The 20716-nt window shown below is 40.3% G+C and overlaps 1 protein-coding gene across 1 annotated transcript in view; it reads right to left on the bottom strand.

Moving 5' to 3' along the window:
- Positions 1 to 20716, bottom strand: part of TRPM8 (transient receptor potential cation channel subfamily M member 8) — a 62075-nt gene that overhangs the window by 29530 nt on the left and 11829 nt on the right. Inside the window, exons 2-14 of the mRNA XM_075283919.1 lie at positions 19429 to 19549; positions 19276 to 19349; positions 18058 to 18214; positions 15232 to 15409; positions 12342 to 12514; positions 10140 to 10314; positions 8968 to 9035; positions 8383 to 8583; positions 7038 to 7140; positions 4820 to 4938; positions 3376 to 3657; positions 1586 to 1681; positions 423 to 552 (exon numbers count right to left, since the gene is read on the bottom strand). Coding sequence (XP_075140020.1) covers positions 423 to 552; positions 1586 to 1681; positions 3376 to 3657; positions 4820 to 4938; positions 7038 to 7140; positions 8383 to 8583; positions 8968 to 9035; positions 10140 to 10314; positions 12342 to 12514; positions 15232 to 15409; positions 18058 to 18214; positions 19276 to 19349; positions 19429 to 19549 — 1877 coding nt within the window. The remainder of the gene's footprint in view (positions 1 to 422; positions 553 to 1585; positions 1682 to 3375; positions 3658 to 4819; positions 4939 to 7037; positions 7141 to 8382; positions 8584 to 8967; positions 9036 to 10139; positions 10315 to 12341; positions 12515 to 15231; positions 15410 to 18057; positions 18215 to 19275; positions 19350 to 19428; positions 19550 to 20716) is intronic.

Genomic DNA, 20716 nt, shown 5'->3' on the forward strand with positions numbered 1-20716 from the left:
TAAGCTTAATATAGAGAACGACATTTGCATCTTAAAATGATTTCATGTAGCAACAGAATAGTAATATAGTAATACAGTATAAGTGCTGTGTATACCTAGGGGAAATGTCTAAGACTTTGCTTCACCACATAAAGAAAGGCTGTCATAAAATATTAATACTTTGCTGCTCTCTCTGCTCATTCCATCAGATTCTACTGTACATCAATACCGAGTCTAGCCAAGGAACAATTGTATAACGTCCATACAGACCAAGCTAAAAAGTGCTCCCTTGTGTCCAGGTATGTTACCGCTTATTAAATGCATACGCTAATGAGATTGTTAATACAGGGCACTGCTTTAATTACACAATGACTAGCGTTCTTAATCGATACCATACAGTAGTCCATTCATTCTCATTGTATAACATGTCATCCAAACTTTACCCACGGCTCTGGTTTCATACTCATTTGCAATCTCCTCTGATTCCCCGGCAGCATTGATGTCATTTTTTACTTTGGCCAAGCTTTTCAGTAGTTTGCTCGCTCCCAATGCAGCCAGAGTGCACCCCCTTGTCTGGAATAAAACATTAATAACATGTTCTAGTATTTCCAACAGAAGTTTCCAGTACTAAACAGTGTAATATAGTAGAACATAGAAATAACATATTATTATAATATTATATAATATTCTAATAAGACTTATTATACAATCAGTGAGATTTTATTATATTAACAAGCAATGTTTTTTTAATGATATATGTAAATCTTCTTGTTGAATAGATAGTTTTATGTCCAAAACCTACAAACAAGTAATGGGAGAATACACTATGGTAAATTATGCTGGCAGATTTAGAGGGGTTTCTATTCCTTTTAGGGCCCAGCCGCTGTAGCAATCGGCTGATCCCCGCAGGTCCCACGCCCCGCACACCCGGCAATACCTGATTGTCCGAGCAAGCCACAGCCAGGCATTTTAATACAGTATTATATGTCGGCCATTCAGACTGTCCAGTACAAAGATGGCTCGAGTGTGTCAGAATGAGAATATTTATATGTCCTATATATGGGAGAATTCCAATTCCATATACACTCATACAACATATAGACATAGGTTGTCTTCATGAGTGAGTCAGTGGTTGAGCAAACTTATCTTTCCGCAGAAGAAAGCAACTTTTCTTGTCCACGGGCTGTGTTTGGGGTAGCATAGTCTAATTTCAGTGAATGTAGGAAGGTGGTCTAGGAACCCCTGTTATGGAGATTGTGTGGGTCCCATATGTGGATATCAATATCTAGAATGTGACCACGTCTTTTACTGTATTAGTTATGTTTAGAGTATGTTCTAACACCAACTTAGCTGTAACGTATATCTTGGGCAACAACTATGTCAACCAGTGTGCTAAAACACATTTCCCTACCTTGGGTAAAATAATAAATAGACAGATATTAAATTGATCACATAATATGCTATAATGTTTTGCTGGTTGGTTTCACCATTGTTACCATGTGTATTATACACAGGACAGAAATATAAAATGTATTAGCAAAAAAACAAATAAAATATATAAATGACTTTGAATAACTTTACAATGAAACATGTCCAGTGCTCTTACCTGCTCCCATATGACTTTAGATAGTTCTCTTTTGTTCTGCAATATGGCCCATATAAATAACACCTGGATAGGATGCTTTATTATTGGAGTCAGATCCTGATCAATGGAGAAAAAGTATAGTGAAAATTGGGATTATTTTGCATTCCTGGAGTCCGAGGCCATGCAGAAGAGTTAGAGTGTTGTAACATGATGTTCCTGGCCACAGCACAGCCATACTCTGAGATAGTGCTTTCACTTGTAAATAAAACATAAATTACTTATGGGCTTCATCTCATTACAGACAGTAACAGGTTGTGTTGATAAATAGCCCTACATTATTGTTTTACTCACTTAGTTAAGTGAAAGCACCTGCAGCCCAACCACGAGGGTAGTTATGCAGTGCCAGGTACACAGGCTGGCAGCACCATTACCCGCCACCAATTCCAGTTCTTAGCATACTGTTAATAGATGCCCCTCTGTAATGTCAGAAGGGCAGGGGCATTATTCACAGCTCCAATCAGATGCGGCCAGCGTCAGAACTCACAATCACACCCTTTGTCTGCTCCTGCCTGACACCGTCCTCCTAACAATACAGAGACTAAATAACATACCAGGCACCAAAACTAACAGCACTGATTGCTCAGGAATGGTGGGGGCTAGAGAAAAATCTCCAACTGTGCTAGTATCAGTGGAACAGAGCCTGTTATTGATGTAAAGACTTTTTGGAGATGGGGAAAAGACTTCTTTAAAATCCTGTTCCTCTTAACTCCTTGGACCAGTCCCCCTAATTTACACAAAGACTAATGAGTTAACTAACATGTATAATATGGCCATATAAGATCACAAAATTCTACATCTACTTGTGTAATAATGGATGAGTTACTGCAACAAATAACTTTGATAGGAGGGTAGATATGTGCTGCTTCAGACTCAATGTAAACTCTATTATTAATCTCCTATGTCATCCTTGACAACACATCACAGATTTAACTAATGAAAGGAAAGAGAGGGATTGAAATGAAATTATTGTTATTTATTCTTAAACCGTTATTTATTTCTTATGCCACAATAATAAAAACTCTTTTGAAAACTTAAGGCTAATATCTAACAATGTTACACCTTTGACACATAGTGTCTTGGAATCTGGATACAACTGTCACACAACTGATTTTCTCAGACACCAAAACTAACTGTGCTTGTTGCTCAGGAATGGTGGGGGTTATAGAGAAAATGCCAACTGTGCTGAAATCGGTGCAGTGGACCCTGATCATCAGATGCTAAGAACTTGAATTGGTGGAGGAGGTGAAAGATCCACTTTAAAGAAACACACTGTCGTAATCATCCTTAAAGGGATGTAAAGGCAATAACACGTTAACTTTAAAAAGGTTGTCTGGCCCCAAATAGTCTTTTTTCATAGGGATGACCTATACATCAGTATCCTTCTGTTCTAGCAGTATCCAGGTGCCGGATGTTGGTAGTGGATAGGCATTGCATGAAGTACAGCTTCTATTCAAATAGTAGGAGCTGCACTGCAGTTCACTGGAACAACCACCACTATGTTACTTGAATAGGAACATTGCGGCAGTCACTGCCTGTCCATGGGCAGCTTCCAGCTCCTGTAGGCTGCTAGAACAGATGATCTGTGCAGGGTTCGGATGTCTGACCCAGACGGATCATATACTTAAAACCTGTGGATAGAGCATCTGTATGAAAAAAAAACCTTTAAGGCTAATCTTCAGTTCATCAAAAATATCCATCTCCCATTGACATATACAGTATAAATTATATAGAAAATGTTTTGCCGTCATCACCTGAATCTCTGATTCATCACAGCTATTCCTTTCATCTTTCCGATTCCTCTGGTAGTTCAAAACCATCTTCCAGGTAAAGGTGAGTAAAGAATCATTGTAAGAATTTTTGGCAATCTGCAAGTTACGAAATACTAGAGTACTAAAGTATTGAGAAAAAAGTTCACTGAGGATTTCACTGGTGAGAAACTTGCGTAGATTCAAACCATTCTCTAGGAGAAGACGCACAAATTTTGGCCTATCCTTTACCAGTGCTGCAAACATGGCATCTTCTAAGTCAGCGGACTGTGAAATCCAGTATAGAGAAGAGCACAGGAACCAAGGGGCGAAAACAAATGAACAAGAAGTGTCAGCGAAACAACAAGATATTATTGTAGAAGTATTACACAACCAGGAACAAGAAACAAATGTAGGTTCATTACACACTGATATCATAAAGTATAAAACTTGACTTTTATTAAGATACACGGATAAAATATCAACATCTGACACCCCCATTCTTTACTGTACAATGTGCTGGTAGGTGGGGGTGCTATAACTCACTCCCTCCCCCTATCCACTTTTCTTAAAGGGATTGTCCCATCACAATGATTCTATCTATACTGCTTGTTAATATGAATGTAAGATTTTTCCTAAATACACTGCTTCAGCAAAACTGCTTTGTTTGTCCACTATCTTACTTTATTCAATTCATTGTTGACACAGCCCTTGACTTATCTGGTCAAAAGTCAAGTGATGTATCTGCCTGCTCTCAGTGGGGAGTGAGGAGGGGCTAAGTGAAGGGGAGCGAGCCTGGGGGGGGGGTAGTTTACACTTTGGGGGGAAGGGGCCGCCAATACAGACCCAGCATCCGCTGTAATGGAGAGGCGGATGCCGGGGAGGGTTAGACACCAGCACAGGTTACGGGGCCTGCGACATCGCTACGCTCCTGCCCTGCATGAAGCCAGCAGCGGCAGGAGCGATGCTGCTATTCCGGAGGGGGGGGGGGGGCGGAGGAGCGGAATAGCAGCATCGCTCCTGCTGCTGCTGGCTTCATGCAGGGCAGGTAACAGGTTATGAGTTTTAGATTTTGGTAAGGATAATTTGCTCCTGATTTCCAGATTGGAGTCGGTAATTATTTTTTTCCCCTGACATGGGGTAATTGGCATAGGCCTCATGGGATTTTTTCCTTCCTCTGGATCAACACTTTAGGGTTATAGGTTGGACTTAAAGGACCTGTATCTTCATCCAACTACTATGCAACTATGCATTGGCCAGTGGTTGGAGCCAGCAACTGATTTATTTTAATGACAGCTACAAAAAGCTAAAACTAAGCAAAGATTTATATATACATAGAAGTTTTTCCCATCTTATTTTCTAAGAACATTTACATATGCTTGATCCTCAACTTTTTTCATATTTTACAAGACTGACATGTCAAGGGCTTTGCCTTTGCAATGTTACGCACCTCCCATCTCCGGTCATTAGTGAAGATTTCCTCACTGGCCAAGTCCAGCTGATTCCATTCCAGAAGAAGTTTCAGCTGTGCGTTCCAGTTATCTTTATCCTGCTCATTGGTGCTAAAAGCTATGATAATGAATTAATATTAGGAAAATATAGAACGAGTTCAGTTCAAAGAAAAGGGTTCTTTATAGTTTTATACAGTTGATATGAAATTGCTATGATGAGCGGGTGATCTCTGGCACGTAGGAGACCTAGTCTGTGTCCATCACAACAGTGTCACCCCCTACAAATTAAATGGTAGACAGTCACTGCTACACCTGAGATCAGGAGATTTGATGGTTCTCCCTTTGCAGGTGATGACGCTGTTGGCATGATGTCGTAAATGATGACCTCATTGTTGTCAGGGGCTGGTGGGTCTGTACTGTATATATATATATATATATATATATATATATATATATATATATATATATACACACATACACAGTACAGACTAAAAGTTTGGACACACCTTCTCATTCAAAGAGTTTTCTGTATTCTCATGACTATGAAAATTGTAGATTCCCACTGAAGGCATCAAAACTATGAATTATCACATGTGGAATTATATACTTAAAAAAGTGTGAAACAACTGAAAAATCTGTCTTATATTTTAGGTTCTTCAAAGTAGCCACCTTTTGCTTTGATTCCTGCTTTGCACACTCTTGGCATTCTCTTGATGAGCTTCAAGAGGTAGTCACCGGAAATGGTTTTCACTTCACAGGTGTGCCCTGTCAGGTTTAATAAGTGGGATTTCTTGCCTTATAAATGGGGTTGGGACCATCAGTTGTGTTGTGCAGACGTCAGATGGATACACAGCTGATAGTCCTACTGAATAGACTGTTAGAATTTGTATTATGGCAAGAAAAAAGCAGCTAAGTAAAGAAAAACGAGTGGCCATCATTACTTTAAGAAATGAAGGTCAGTCAGTCCGAAAAATTGGGAAAACTTTGAAAGTGTCCCCAAGTGCAGTTGCAAAAACCATCAAGCGCTACAAAGAAACTGGCTCACATGAGGACCGCCCCAGGAAAGGAAGACCAAGAGTCACCTCTGCTGCAGAGGAGAAGTTCATCCGAATCACCAGCCTCAGAAATCGCAGGTTAACAACAGCTCAGATTAGAGACCAGGCCAATGCCACCCAGAGTTCTAGCAGCAGACACATCTCTACAACAACTGGTAAGAGGAGACTTTGTGCAGCAGCAGGCCTTCATGGTAAAATAGCTGCTAGAAAACCACTGCTAAAGACAGGCAACAAGCGGAAGAGACTTGTGTGGGCTAAAGAACACAAGGAATGGACGTTAGACCAGTGGAAATCTGTGCTTTGGTCTGATGAGTCCAAATTTTAGATCTTTAGTTCCAACCACCGTGTCTTTGTGCAACGCAGAAAAAGGTGAACGGATGTACTACATGCCTCTTTCCCAGCGTGAAGCATGGAGGAGGTGGGATGGTGTGGGGGGCTTTGCTGGTGACACTGTTGGGGATTTATTCAAAATTGAAGGCATACTGAACCAGCATGGCTACCACAGCATCTTGCAGCGGCATGCTATTCCATCCGGTTTGCGTTTAGTTGGACCATCATTTATTTTTCAACAGGACAATGACCCCAGACTCACCTCCAGGCTGTGTAAGGGCTATTTGACCAAGAAGGAGAGTGAGGGGGGCTACGCCAGATGACCTGGCCTCCACAGTCACCAGACCTGAACCCAATCGGGACGGTTTGGGTTGAGCTGGATCGCAGAGTGAAGGCAAAAGGGCCAACAAGTGCTAAGTATCTCTGGGAACTCCTTCAAGACTGTTGGAAGACCATTTCCGGTGACTACCTCTTGAAGCTCATCAAGAGAATGCCAAGAGTGTGCAAAGCAGGAATCAAAGCAAAAGGTGGCTACTTTGAAGAACCGAGAATATAAAACAGATTATCAGTTGTTTCACACTTTTTTGTTCAGTATATAATTCCACATGTGTTAATTCATAGTTTCGATGCCTTCAGTGGGAATCTACAATTGTCATAGGCATGAAAATACAGAAAACTCTTTGAATGAGAGGGTGTGTCCAAACTTGTGGTCTGTATTTTAGATAGATAGATAGATAGATAGATAGAGAGAGCTATAATTTTTTTTGTAGATTTTACCCTGTATAATGATATGCAATGATAAGATTGAAGCGCTCACAATTTGTTGCCATACCTTTGTAAAGAGCATAAGAGATGGCGTTACTGACAATTTCATCTCCAGCTTGATCCATCTTTATCACAGTCAGAAGATGCAATTGATCCATTATTTCTTTAATCTGAAAAATAAATGAAATCATTTTATAACTGGTGCTGTCTTTTCTCAACCTCCATGTTTTCTGTATGACAATTATATGTACTATGAAACTAATAATATACAGTACTCAATGCAATTGCAAATGTCTACCGCAGTCACCTACATTGTAATTAAATTGTAGTTAGGAGACAAATCTATTATCTATCTCCATATGACAAGGGATGTATGAGTCTCTGTACTTCATAGGAACAACACTATTTGAGCCCATAAGTATCACAGAGTATTCAGCCTTATGGGCATGCTTTTAAGGTCAGGCCGTTGCAGCAGGTTAATAGCCCTCTGGCCTCTATAAATAGCTGATAAATAATGCCTATGATTAAGTATATTACCTTTAATGGCCGTTCATTTTTCCAACCATCTTGGGAATGGTTAGAATATACTGTATGACTAATGCAGATATCAGGTAATGTTGTAAGTACTGTGGAAGTGGAATGCAATTTGGTACACATATTAAGAGCAGAAAATGTTACATTTGCCCTGTAATGGCATCACACACCCAGCTAATGAAAGAACACTATGTCCAATGACAAGAACAGAAGTAGAATCTGTCTGGATGCTAAAACCTTCATTAGAAATTCATCCCTATTATAAAAATGATTATTAGAAGCACGCAGTCTACATGGCTGGTATTGGGATGTGCAATAGTGCTTTCAACTAGCACAGTATTCGAGCAGTTAATGAGAAAAAGAAACATCTGAGGATATGGCGAGATAAAAGCGAATCTACATTTGACCTGCTGGGTTGCTACATATTTCTTCAAAACCGCTTTTTCCGCAATGTAATATTTTCCGTGATTATATAAATAGACTACTAATATAAAAAGCCCTAACTTTACAAAAGGTTGTACGGGGTACTCAGAAGGGCCATGAAAAGGCAACGCATTGGGAAGACTCTGGGCCATTGTAATATCTGTATGGCACATTAATGCATTACTGAAATACTGAAATTTCCCCACTATTAAAGGATTTTCTTATCTTACTCTTATCTTATTAGTATATAGTTGGGATTCGGCATCAGTACAAAGCAGAAGTGGATCATAAACACAGAAAAAAGTAGAATGGAAAGATTTTTACCTTTTCCGTATTTCGGACCCACTCCTGGTTTTTGGTTTAAAATACTGACCGCAATAGTTAAACACCATTAGTATGGTGGATGTGGGGAAGGTTTTAAAAAACAGTTTTTAAAGAATTTAAGGATATTCTACCCATCGTATCCAGGTCTCCATTTCATCTTCTGCCAACCGAGATATAGTGCGGGGCATGAACCGAACCAGCTTTTCCTTAATGGCTGATGACGCAAGAGAAGTGCCCTCAGCTTCCACAAGACTGGCAATCACATCGGCTGTCTGGCCAGACCCCTCCACTACAACACAGGGAATCTTACTCTTAATAGCGGTGTTTATAGCCTGCAGAATAAAAACAGGTTAATAGAGAGTTAATCTATATTAATGCTTTAAATAGTCACTAAGTTTTCAACAAACTTTGCAAAACTGAAAAGCATACATAACTAGAACAACTTTGTAATAGATTTTATAAGAGGAAAATGCTTCTTTCTTCTCTTTCCATCTTTCCTTGCTCTCCCTCCATCTGCTACAAGGACTTTCACTCATAAAATCCCTGCTCGAGAGTGACTCAGGTAAATCATCAGATTACATAGGTCTATATTAGTCTATGAAGAAGGGTGAAGTGCAGGAGATAAGAGAAGAAGCACAGACTTAGATGCTGGAGCTAAATAGAAGCTTTCCACTTTTTGAAATCTAACAAAAATGAATTATTGTCTTTGACCTCACCTTTAATGTCTCCTTCCCACCTCCTTGAGCAAAACATACGATAGGAATTTTTCCACCATAATTGGAATCTACAAGAAAGCATGGAAAACAATGTCAGGTACGTCAGAACAGATATGTATCAATAATGAATATTGTTTTGATTAAGAAATATTTGTAATGGAATTACGATTGAGCAATTCCCAAGTGATGAAATTGCTGTTTAAGCCATTGCCAGCAGGCAGATCAAAGACAAGGAAGGGAAACAAACTACTTATAATCCAACACCATTCTGGTTAGTAGAGTCTAAAGCACTCCTGAGATTTCCATAAGAACACGCTGCAAGGCAGGTTGGACTTTGCAGATCAGGATCCATGTCACATCTTATGATGGGTGTCAGAGAATAAATGTACTTGCGGAATAAAGACCAGGCCAACAGATAGAGTATAACATACAAGCCAGGACAAAGTCAGGACAACACAGAAGAATACAAAGCTAGGACTTCATACATAAAGCCAAATGAGCAAGAAATCAGATAAACAGGAAAATAAGCCAAAATAAAAAATAATATAGCAGAAATACAATAGAAATTCAGATACGTTCTGAAAACAAGCCTAATTACAATATTATTGCCGGCATCTGAGGATCCGTAATGGTAGGTATTAATACCCCGCCTGAGCTCAGGATTGGACAATGAGACAGCACTTGGATTTGGGCTCAGCTCAGGATTGGACAGTGAGGTTGCACTCCAGCTGGTTATGTGACTGACTCTGGCTGAAGACCCAGCCAAAGTTTGACTGCTAGGCATAGCGACCTTAAAGTGACAGCTGTGAGCAGTGCTACACTAAAAAGTATGATGGATACAAGTATGAGTACAGATAATGAGATTCCTAACAATATTGCAGTGAGTTTTTACCTCTTATGGCGTAACCAACCATTTCTTGTACTTAACATTTAGCAATTTGACTATGATTCCAATTTTTGTTTCAGAGGTGTAGACAGTAGTTCCTATTTCCGCCTTACAAAAGAGGAATAGGAATAGGGATGTATATATTTATTGAGCTACAGACTACGAATGCACTAATGTCATGAGCATCAATGTAAATGGAGCTGTTTTTGCTAATTCTGTCTTTTTTAGTTACCAGACAATTGAACAGAGGACTTTAAGAGACTACATGTGTCTACATAGTTAATACCTGGAACATTGAGTTCTGAGATGTATTTCTCCAATGCTGCTCGGAGATCGGCTTCTGTAGTGGGATGGCCATTAGATCCATTATCCACCAGGATCATATGGGTGTGGTTGCTGTCTAGACAGTAAAGAGGGTCGCGCTTCTGCTCGTCCATGATATAATGAGCCACATAATTTCCCTGTCACATAGAATAGGATGTAAGAGATCATTTTGATGTTTTCCTCCTTATATATTGCATTTACTATTATATAGAGTTGTTTTGATGTCCTCTCTCCATAGATCTTTCAGTTGATTACAGATAGTGGATACAGCCAATTTCTCATAAGGATGATTGACTTGACATGCTGTTTTTCTGAGAGGTGAACGGGCGAGAGACTGAAGAACATATTCAAAGCTGCTTATTCCAAGTGAAAACAGGGAACCAACAAAAACCTTATCAAATACAGCTTCTAGTTTTTTTAAGATATCTGGTCAGCAGGGTACTTGCACACAAATTAGGCCAACACATCCACTTATGTAATCAGAAACCAACAAAATCATCGTCATCTTCCGACCATAAGTACCTAACCATCAGCTTTTAGACTGTGCAGGGACAATGATACAAGGGGTGCAAGGGTAGCATTATTGTTTGAGCCATTTTGTCTAAAAGGATCCTTAACCACTTCCGGACCACCCATAGACTATAAACGTCCGGGAAGTGGTTGCCTAGTTCTGACAGGACATACCGGTACGTCCAGGGACAATGTTCGGTGTTATTTTATTGGCTGCAAAAATTTGAAAACATGTCAATAAAATGAGATATGAAAAAAAAAAATTAATAGAAAAGGGAGAAGCACCGAGCGCCAATATGGTGTAGTATTACCAACAATAGTAATGTGGAGTAAGATGAGTTACAATTGGCCTCTTACCTCCAGGTGCTGAGATATGTCAGAATAACTATATGAACATGTAGTCAACTGAACAGCGGCGGCAGCAGATTTTCCCCTTGCACCAACCGAGGTTGCACAATACATCAAACAATAAGAGTCCCTCAGGGTTCTGGACCAGTTGGGTGAGGTGGAGTGCGCACTAGCCAAACAGGTCGTAAAAGATCTTTGTGCGCTCTACCCCACTCCTCCTCACCCGATTGGTCCAGAACCCGGATGCTCAGATTAGTGTCAGTCTCAATCTTTTATAAAGAGGCGTATTTGTTAATAATGTTTGCACATGTCAAAGATATCCATATTCCAGAAACTGAAATCTTTTTTGAAAACAATGGGAGGCAAATTCCAGGCAGAATCTGTCAAGGATTCGGGGCAAGATTCCGCCTCCAAATCCAAGGCAAATTCCTAAGTGGAAACGTACCCTTTCACTAGAACTACGTCAGTCAGCTTTTTTTTTTTTTTTTGCCATTACAGTTTGTATGTATATTAGGCAACCCAAAAAATCCCCTTAACAGGCTGTGTTTCACTGTTTATTGGGTGATTTTTCAGATTGGCGCATACTGGGAGACTGACAATGAATGGGTTGGTTGTCCCATGTCTGTCTGTATCACTGCTGCATTCAGGCTCACACAGCAGATATTCTCCCTCACTTCTTTCTATGATTTCTATCGATAATCTACCTAAATCTGACTAAACTTTGTTGTTCTCCTGCTCTTAAAATTCTCTATTTCTTGCTGTATTACAAGGATTGCAGCACTATGTGCTATGTATTGCTGAAAAAAATAGTTTTGGATCATGCAGTGAAGTAGAACACATGCATCTACTACTTCCACCATCACTAAAATGCCTCATTTTCCGCAGCACCTTATATACTGTAAATGACATCAGCACTATAAGGTGTCCACCTACCACTGACTATTGGCTGTGAGGTAATGTCAGGTGAAGCCAGAACATCACAGTGACTCACACACGTGTGGCTTTCGTATTTTTACTGTGCTATACATATGGCAATGAACACCACTGTTTATAACAATTTGGAATATTTGGATCCAACCTGGCTCGAAACGAATCAGTTTGCCCATCTCTCATTTCGAAGCATTTACAGTAACCACTACAACTATTGCTTTTAAATAGATGATGCTTATGCCCTTAGTCAAGAATGTCCTTAGTTGTCACACGCATGAAATTGACATTACTCCCACAACTATGGAAAATAAAAACACTGTAAACAATACTACTATATAATCTCTCATTGTATAATATTACATATTGATGGCCAAACCTCAGCTGCTGAAGTCCGAATAAGTGTGTCACGATTGGAGATCATACCCCAGGCTGCGATACCAATGGCTATCACTTTCTCTTCTGAGCTCCGACTGATGGTATTATCTCTGACCACCTCACCAATGTACTTCATAAGACCATAGTGAGTGCCCCCTGTAAAGATCCAGGCACCTGGAAGCAGGAACAAAGAAAATGCTTACTGTAGCTGGAATGAGCAAAAGATCATTTCCAAGAGCAATCCAACAAAGACTGAATATGTGTCGATATGGTATGAACAGTGACAGTAAACATAAATGCATTTTACCACAGTAGGGAATGGACAAAAAACACCCCATACATATCATTATCTAGGGGCATGGAAGCCAAACTTTGCAGGTCACATCCATTGTGTGTGACTGCAGTTCCCATGTAGTTCCAATCGTACGGTGTGAATTTTAAAGCATACCTCCTATTATAAACAACTTTTCATAAATTAATAGTGCAGGTTTATATATTAAACTTTGTAATATATCTTATTAAATAATGTTTTCTTCTCCACTTTTCAGGCAGTTCCTTTCTTCATAGCAGTCTATGAAAAGGAGAGGGGGATAGAAAATACAGTCAAATAATTGCTGCTGTTACACTCTGCTTTTCCTTGAATTTTTTTTTTTTTTTTTTTTTTTTTTTTTTACCATTGCTAGGTTGTATATAAGAGGCTAGGAGTGCACAGGAGGAGGCAATAAATCAAATAACCAGTCAACAGGAGAATCCTACTCAACTCCTCCATTCTTCATAGAGCTCTGTGTTTGAGGATGAATACCGTGACTAATATAATGTAAATGTAATATATAAGGAGCAGAAGAATAACTTAAAGGGAGTCTATCAGAAGGAAAATCAGTATCAAACTAATGAAGTAACCTTGTAGAAATGCTTCTACACTTTCCAAAGATGCATTTTTAGTACTGCATTGCAAATGCGCTTTCATGAAAATCAGGATTCCACTTTTATGAACAATAGCTTAAAAGGGCTTTAGAACTGTTTCTTCTCCTGCTAGGGCTTCACTCTCTGCTCTTCCCAATTGCCCCTATCTGTTGCCTAGCTCCTTTGTCTGCAATTAGGGGCAGTTATCTAGAGCAGAGAACAAAGCCCTGGCAGGAGAAGAAAATCCCCTAAAGCCCCTTTCTGTTAATTTGCATGACAAAAAAAATGCAAATGTTAATGAAAATGGAGCTACAATGCAGAATAAATAATACATCTTTGGAAAGTGTAGAAGCAGCTCTACAGGGTACTATCATTAGTTTGATACCGATTATCCTGCTTAATAAGTGAAGAAGGAAACAGATCTCCTTAATAAGATATATCATAAAGCTTCTTATATTCCCTTATACTATTCAATTATGAAAAGTTGTCTATATTTGGAGGTTAAACAAATCAAAAGACATCACCATGGACTTCTGCACTGCCAATGTAGCATAGCTCCTCACCCCTCACCATATATATATATATATATATATATATATATATATATATATATATATATACACTCACCGGCCACTTTATTAGGTACACCTGTCCAACTGCTCGTTAACACTTAATTTCTAATCAGCCAATCACATGGCGGCAACTCAGTGCATTTAGGCATGTAGACATGATCAAGACAATCTCCTGCAGTTCAAACCGAGCATCAGTATGGGGAAGAAAGGTGATTTGAGTGCCTTTGAACGTGGCATGGTTGTTGGTGCCAGAAGGGCTGGTCTGAGTATTTCAGAAACTGCTGATCTACTGGGATTTTCACGCACAAACATCTCTAGGGTTTACAGAGAATGGTCCGAAAAAGAAAAAACATCCAGTGAGCGGCAGTTCTCTGGGCGGAAATGCGTTGTTGATGCCAGAGGTCAGAGGAGAATGGCCAGACTGGTTTGAGCTGATAGAAAGGCAACAGTGACTCAAATAGCCACCCGTTACAACCAAGGTAGCCAGAAGAGCATCTCTGAACGCACAGTACGTCGAACTTTGAGGCAGATGGGCTACAGCAGCAGAAGACCACACCGGGTGCCACTCCTTTCAGCTAAGAACAGGAAACTGAGGCTACAATTTGCACAAGCTCATCGAAATTGGACAATTGAAGATTGGAAAAACGTTGCCTGGTCTGATGAGTCTCGATTTCTGCTGCGACATTCGGATGGTAGGGTCAGAATTTGGCGTCAACAACATGAAAGCATGGATCCATCCTTCCTTGTATCAACGGTTCAGGCTGGTGGTGGTGGTGTCATGGTGTGGGGAATATTTTCTTGGCACTCTTTGGGCCCCTTGGTACCAATTGAGCATCGTTGCAACGCCAAAGCCTACCTGAGTATTGTTGCTGACCATGTCCATCCCTTTATGACCACAATGTACCCAACATCTGATGGCTACTTTCAGCAGGATAATGCGCCATGTCATAAAGCTGGAATCATCTCAGACTGGTTTCTTGAACATGACAATGAGTTCACTGTACTCCAATGGCCTCCACAGTCACCAGATCTCAATCCAATAGAGCATCTTTGGGATGTGGTGGAACGGGAGATTCGCATCATGGATGTGCAGCCGACAAATCTGCGGCAACTGTGTGATGCCATCATGTCAATATGGACCAAAATCTCTGAGGAATGCTTCCAGCACCTTGTTGAATCTATGCCACGAAGAATTGAGGCAGTTCTGAAGGCAAAAGGGGGTCCAACCCGTAACTAGCATGGTGTACCTAATAAAGTGGCCGGTGAGTGTATATATATATCTATATATATATATATATATATATGAAGAACTATGAATAAAAAGCTACCCAATGCCCTAGGTTTAATTTTGCTGATACTTTCTGAAGCTTCAACCTTCTACATTTCTACTCATATAATCACAGTCTTCCATGTTACCTTTGGTTTGCGCAATGTATATAAGGCGACTGAAGATCTTGCGCATCCGTGGCTTGAGGGAGAAGTTTTTAGCACCTCCAGTCACAGAGATGATGAGGTTTGGTGTTTTAAGTAGCCAATACTTATTCATGAGCTCATACAGTGTCTCTGGGGCGGTGTCTCGGGACAAGCGAATGTACTAAAAGAAGTAAGAGACATGGGATGACAATAAGCTTTGGAGTCTCAGATGCGTATTATACTTTGTTATTCTATCCTTAGGCCCCATTGACATGGACCATCATATATACATTAGCTTTTATTTCTATAATGATTTACTTAATAATTTAAGTGTAACTACTGAATATTAAACTACACAATTTTAAAATTCACAGTTAGATGCACAAATTTTTGACAATGACACAAGTTTTGGCGTTTTAGCTGTTTTACCAAAAAATTAGTTATATAATCAATATGGGCTTGAAGTGAAGATTTAATTTGAGGGTATTCAGAGGAAGGATTAGGAATTACAGCTCTGTAATAAGTAGCTGCCTCTTTTTCAAAGGACCAAAGTTAAATGGACATTTTATCTCAAAAGCTAGTTCATGGGCTACATGGGCTATTCCCTCATTAATCCATCAGCAATTAAGGAGGTTGGAGTTGATACCAGGTATTGCATTTGCATTTGGTAGCTGTTGCTGTGAACCCAAAACATGCAGTCAAAGGAGCTCTCAATGGAAGTTAAAGAGGACCTTTCACCATCTGGGGCACATGCTGGGGCACATATACCGCTAGAAAGCCGACAGTGTGCTGAATTCAGGGCACTATCGGCTTTCCCGTTCTGTGCCCCGAGTGAAGAGCTATCAGTGCCGGTACCGTAGCTCTTCACTGTCAGAAGGGTATTTCTAACAGTCAGTCAGGAACGTCCTTCCTCACAGTAGCGTCTATTGCACTGTACTGTGAGAGGGGGCGCTCCTTACTGCCCAGTGATGATGCTGAGCGGTGAGGAACGCCTCCCCCCCGTACTCATCTATGGACAAGTGCTGTGAGGAGAGGGTGGGGGCGCTCCTCCCCACTCTCACAGTACAACGCTATAGATGATACTGTGAGGAAGGGCGTTCCTGACTGACTGTCAGAAACGCCCTTCTGACGGTGAAGAGCTACGGTACCAGCACTGATAGCTCTTCACCTCAGGCACAGATCGTGAAAGCCGACAGTGCGCTGAATTCAGCACACTGTCAGCTTTCTAGCGTTATATAAAACCACATGTGCTCAAAGTGGTGAAACGTCCTCTTACCATTATTAAAAGAAAAAATCATCAGAGACATAGTGTAAATACTAGGAAAGACCAACTCAACAGTTTGGTGTATTAGAATCTAAGTCTATGAGAAAGCGAAGACTTCAGAAGAGCAAATACAGAGGTTCAAGGTGCAAAGCATTAGCCTCAAAAATAGAAAGACCAGATTAGACTTTGCTAAAAAAAAATTTTTTAAAAATCCAGAGAAATCAGATTAGTTCTGGAAGAACATTATTTGGACAGATGAAACTAAGATCAAACTCTACCAGAATGATGGGAAGAAAGAACTATGGAGATGGCTTGGAACGACTCATGATCCAAAGCACACCTCATTCTCTGTATACATGGTGGTGCAGTGTGATGGCCTGGGTATGCATGGCTTCCAATGACACTGGGCCACTAGTGTCTATAGATGATGTGACAGAAGATGAATTCTGAAGTGTACAGGAATATAAGTTCTGCCCAGGTTCAATCAAATGCAGGAAGTCAGATTGGATGGTACGTCACATTGCTGATAAATAGAAATGAGCAAACACTATTCGAAACAGCCATTTCGAATAGCACGCTCCCATAGAAATGAATGGAAGCCAGCCGCTTAACCCCTCGTGCGCCGGCTACGTCCATTCATTTCCATGGGAGCGTGCTATTTGAAACGGCTGTTTCAAATAGTGTTCACTCATCTCTACTGATAAACAATGACCCAAAACATACTACGAAAGCAACCCAGGAGATTTTTAAGACAGAGAAGTGGAATATTCTGCAATGGCCGAGTCAAACACCAGATCTCAACCTGCCCTTTCGTTACTTAAGACAAAACATAAGACCCACAAACAAGCAACCACTGAAGACAGCTGCAGTTAAGGCCTGGCAAAGCATCACAAAGAAGCAAACTCTGCATTTGGCAATGTCCGTGGGTTCCAGACTTCAGGCAGTCACTGCCTGCAAAAGATTCTTTCCAAACTATTAAAAATTACTTTTAAAAAGTATTAACATTTTATTTCTGGAATGTCAATTTGTTCAATTTCTTTTGAGCCCCTGAAGATTTTGTAGAAAAATGGTTGCAATTCCTAAATGTGTCATAGGCTATTATTCTAGCATACACTTCAACTGTATCTCAGTTTAATTCCAAATCCAATGTGATCACTGCAGAGCCCAAATCATGAAGATTGTGTCATTGTCCAAATATTTCTGGGCTTAACTGTATATTAAATGGGTTTAATGGTATTCTGAGTGGAAATTTAGTAACACATGTTCATTTTCCCTGCAGAGACACTACAAGGGAAATTAAATATTGCATGTCCACAATTAGAAATGCTTTTTATAACTGCTCTATACACTGACCAAGACTTTATACAGTATAAGCTCCCTTCATCCGAGTTGCCATAATAGTCTGAGAAGAGAATCCCCCTTTAAAGTAGGTGACGGTCCAGTGGATATGCTCTATCAGTTATGCTGTAGACAGTACGTAGTCAGTAGTCACATTGAGGCCGTGTGTTCTTAAAGCTTTATTAACATTTGCTTTGCAATGCTTTGGACACTGACTATGGACCCACCTTTCCTCTTCTGCCAAATGCATCAAACTGAATATCTCCATATGCATCAGTGGGCAGCTCTTTTGTATGCTTCTTGTAATTCCATTTATCGCTTGTGTTGACTTGAGTTCCTTCAATATGTTGCATTTTGGGGTATCCACATTTACATACACTTTCCCTGCAATAAGAAGACTGGATTATACAGTGGGTAGGAAAAAAGGTTCATTAAGTTCGGCTGTTTATATTTATAAACCCCAGTTGATAAAGACAAAAAACACTGCCAACACCATTGCTGGCAATCGGACAGATCCCTGCATCTACATTCTACATTAAGACCAATAGCCAGAGCTACTTTAACCATAGGGCAACAGTGTATCCATATCGGTTACAACTGTAATGGGGTTCCACCAACTGACCTGGATTGAGCGGGACAGTCCTGCATAGAGAATATTACTCTCCCTCTGCTGCCATCTGGGAGATATGTGGTTTTATTTTTATTGACTCAGAAAATCAGGATAAACAGTACCATCATAGCATAGTATCTGTGTTGTGATCATAGCTGCTGAATACTTAGGGGTTATCCAACTATGGAATATTCAGGCCTCCATGACCCCATGGATCAGCTGCTCCTGGACAGTGCGACTCCTGGTAATGTTTACATGTAGGGAGCCACACTCCTCACTTGCCATACATTGTGTAATTGCCGGTTTAGATACTACAATGGGGTCCCACTGAAGCTTATGGGACAACACTGCAGTACCTAAACCCACCACTACACGTTGTGTGTCTAGGAAACAGTCTCACACCATGTAAAAATTACCAAGAGCCACACTGATCACAGATGAAATGATGAATATAACTTTAGAAAGGTCACTAACTATGGTAGGTGAAAAATCTTCCTCTGACAGATTCTCTCTAAATGTGCAGTACATGGGATGTCTTACAGCTAGAATTCCTCAAAACATATATTTTGTGTATTTTATGCAATAAAAGAAGATTTTTAAAAAATTTCAGCCCGCAATTAGTACCCGCGCCTATCACCAAGGCGTGGGGAACGGCAGTTTTCACTGCCATCAATTAATCTATCGCTTTTCATTTTTAATGTATGTCAATAAAATGAGTGTTTTATTTTTTGGCATTTTTTGAAGAGTTGTTTAGAGAATTGTTGGTTCCCTTGCGATTAAAGTATGTACATTTGATCAATAGTTTTTAATAAAATTTAGTCGTTGTGTTGCTTACTGTGATTTGGAATCCTTGGTATATGACACACATTCCCTCTTCCTAAAGTTCTCTTGAATAAATTTGACAGCATCCTGAAGAAGGTGAGGATAAGATTTAAAGTCAAAATTAAGAACTGGATTTGCGCTAAAAGACACAAAGAAGAAAACATACTAATTCATCCAGAGACAACTCAATACTACGAGACATGCTGGAGTAGAGCGTCCGGGAACTTCCCAGTATCCCACCCCGGCGACTCTGCATTCTGGCAAAATCTGTAGAATTTTCCAATAGTCTGAGGGAACAAGAAATAAAACAAATTGAATCATTGCTTATTAGCTGATAGTTATAGATTTGATCCATACATATAATGGTAATGGTATGTCGTTGAGCTATTTACTTCTCTATGTGTCTCATTTCTGAGAACTGGCAACACAGTAAATTTACATAATAGCTACTGCTCATTCTAAGAATCAACATAGTTACATAGTAGATGTTACATAGTTACATAGTAGATGTTATATAGTTACATAGTAGATGAGGTTGGATAAAGATATCAGTCCATCAAGTCCAACCTATAACCCTACAATCCCTACAGTGTTGATCCAGGGGAAGGAAAAAACTCCTTTTCGACTCTAATCCGACTCCTTTCCGAATCTGGAGTCCTTAAAGGGGCTCTATCAGCAAAATTTTGCTGTATGAGCCCCACATATGCATGAATAGCCTTTAAAAATGCTATTCAGGCACCACTAATTTTATTTTAAACCCCCGCCCCGTTTTAGAATAAAACTATAAAAACATATAGGTAAACCATACCTGAACGTGCACCGATGTCATCCTCTGGCACGCCTACCTTTTCTTTCTTCTTCTTTCAGTGACGCCCTCCGGTCCTGGCTCTTCCCCGGCTTCATCTTCATCTTCTTCCGGCGGTTCAAATCCGACTGGTTGAAATCCGGCGCGTGCGCAGTAGAGCTCCCTCTGGAACTACTGCGCACACTCCGGCGGCACTGCCATTGAGAAAAATGGCGCCGGAGTGTGTGCAGTAGCTCCGGAGGGAGCGCTACTGCGCATGCGCCGGATTTCAACCAATCGTATTTGAACCGCCGGAAGAAGATAAAGATGAAGCCAGGAAGAGCCAGAACCGGTGGGCGTCGCCGAAAGAAGAAGAAAGAAGAGGTAGGCATTCCAGAAGATGATGTCGTATCGTGCACGACCGCCCCCCGTGCATGCAAAGGAATGATTTACATATATCTTTTTATTGTTTTATTTTAAAACGGGATGGGGGTTTACGCTATTCACTCATATATGGGGCTCATACAGCAAAATTTTGCTGATAGAGCCCCTTTAAAATCTAGAGTCCATAGCCTGTTATATATTTCTGTTCAAGAAAGGCATCCAGGCCCTCTTTGAACTTGTTTAATGAATCCACCATCACCACTTCCTGGGGCAGAGACTTCCATAC

This window comes from Leptodactylus fuscus, chromosome 8 (genome assembly GCF_031893055.1).
Source record: "Leptodactylus fuscus isolate aLepFus1 chromosome 8, aLepFus1.hap2, whole genome shotgun sequence".
NCBI classification, from domain to species: Eukaryota; Metazoa; Chordata; class Amphibia; order Anura; family Leptodactylidae; genus Leptodactylus; species Leptodactylus fuscus.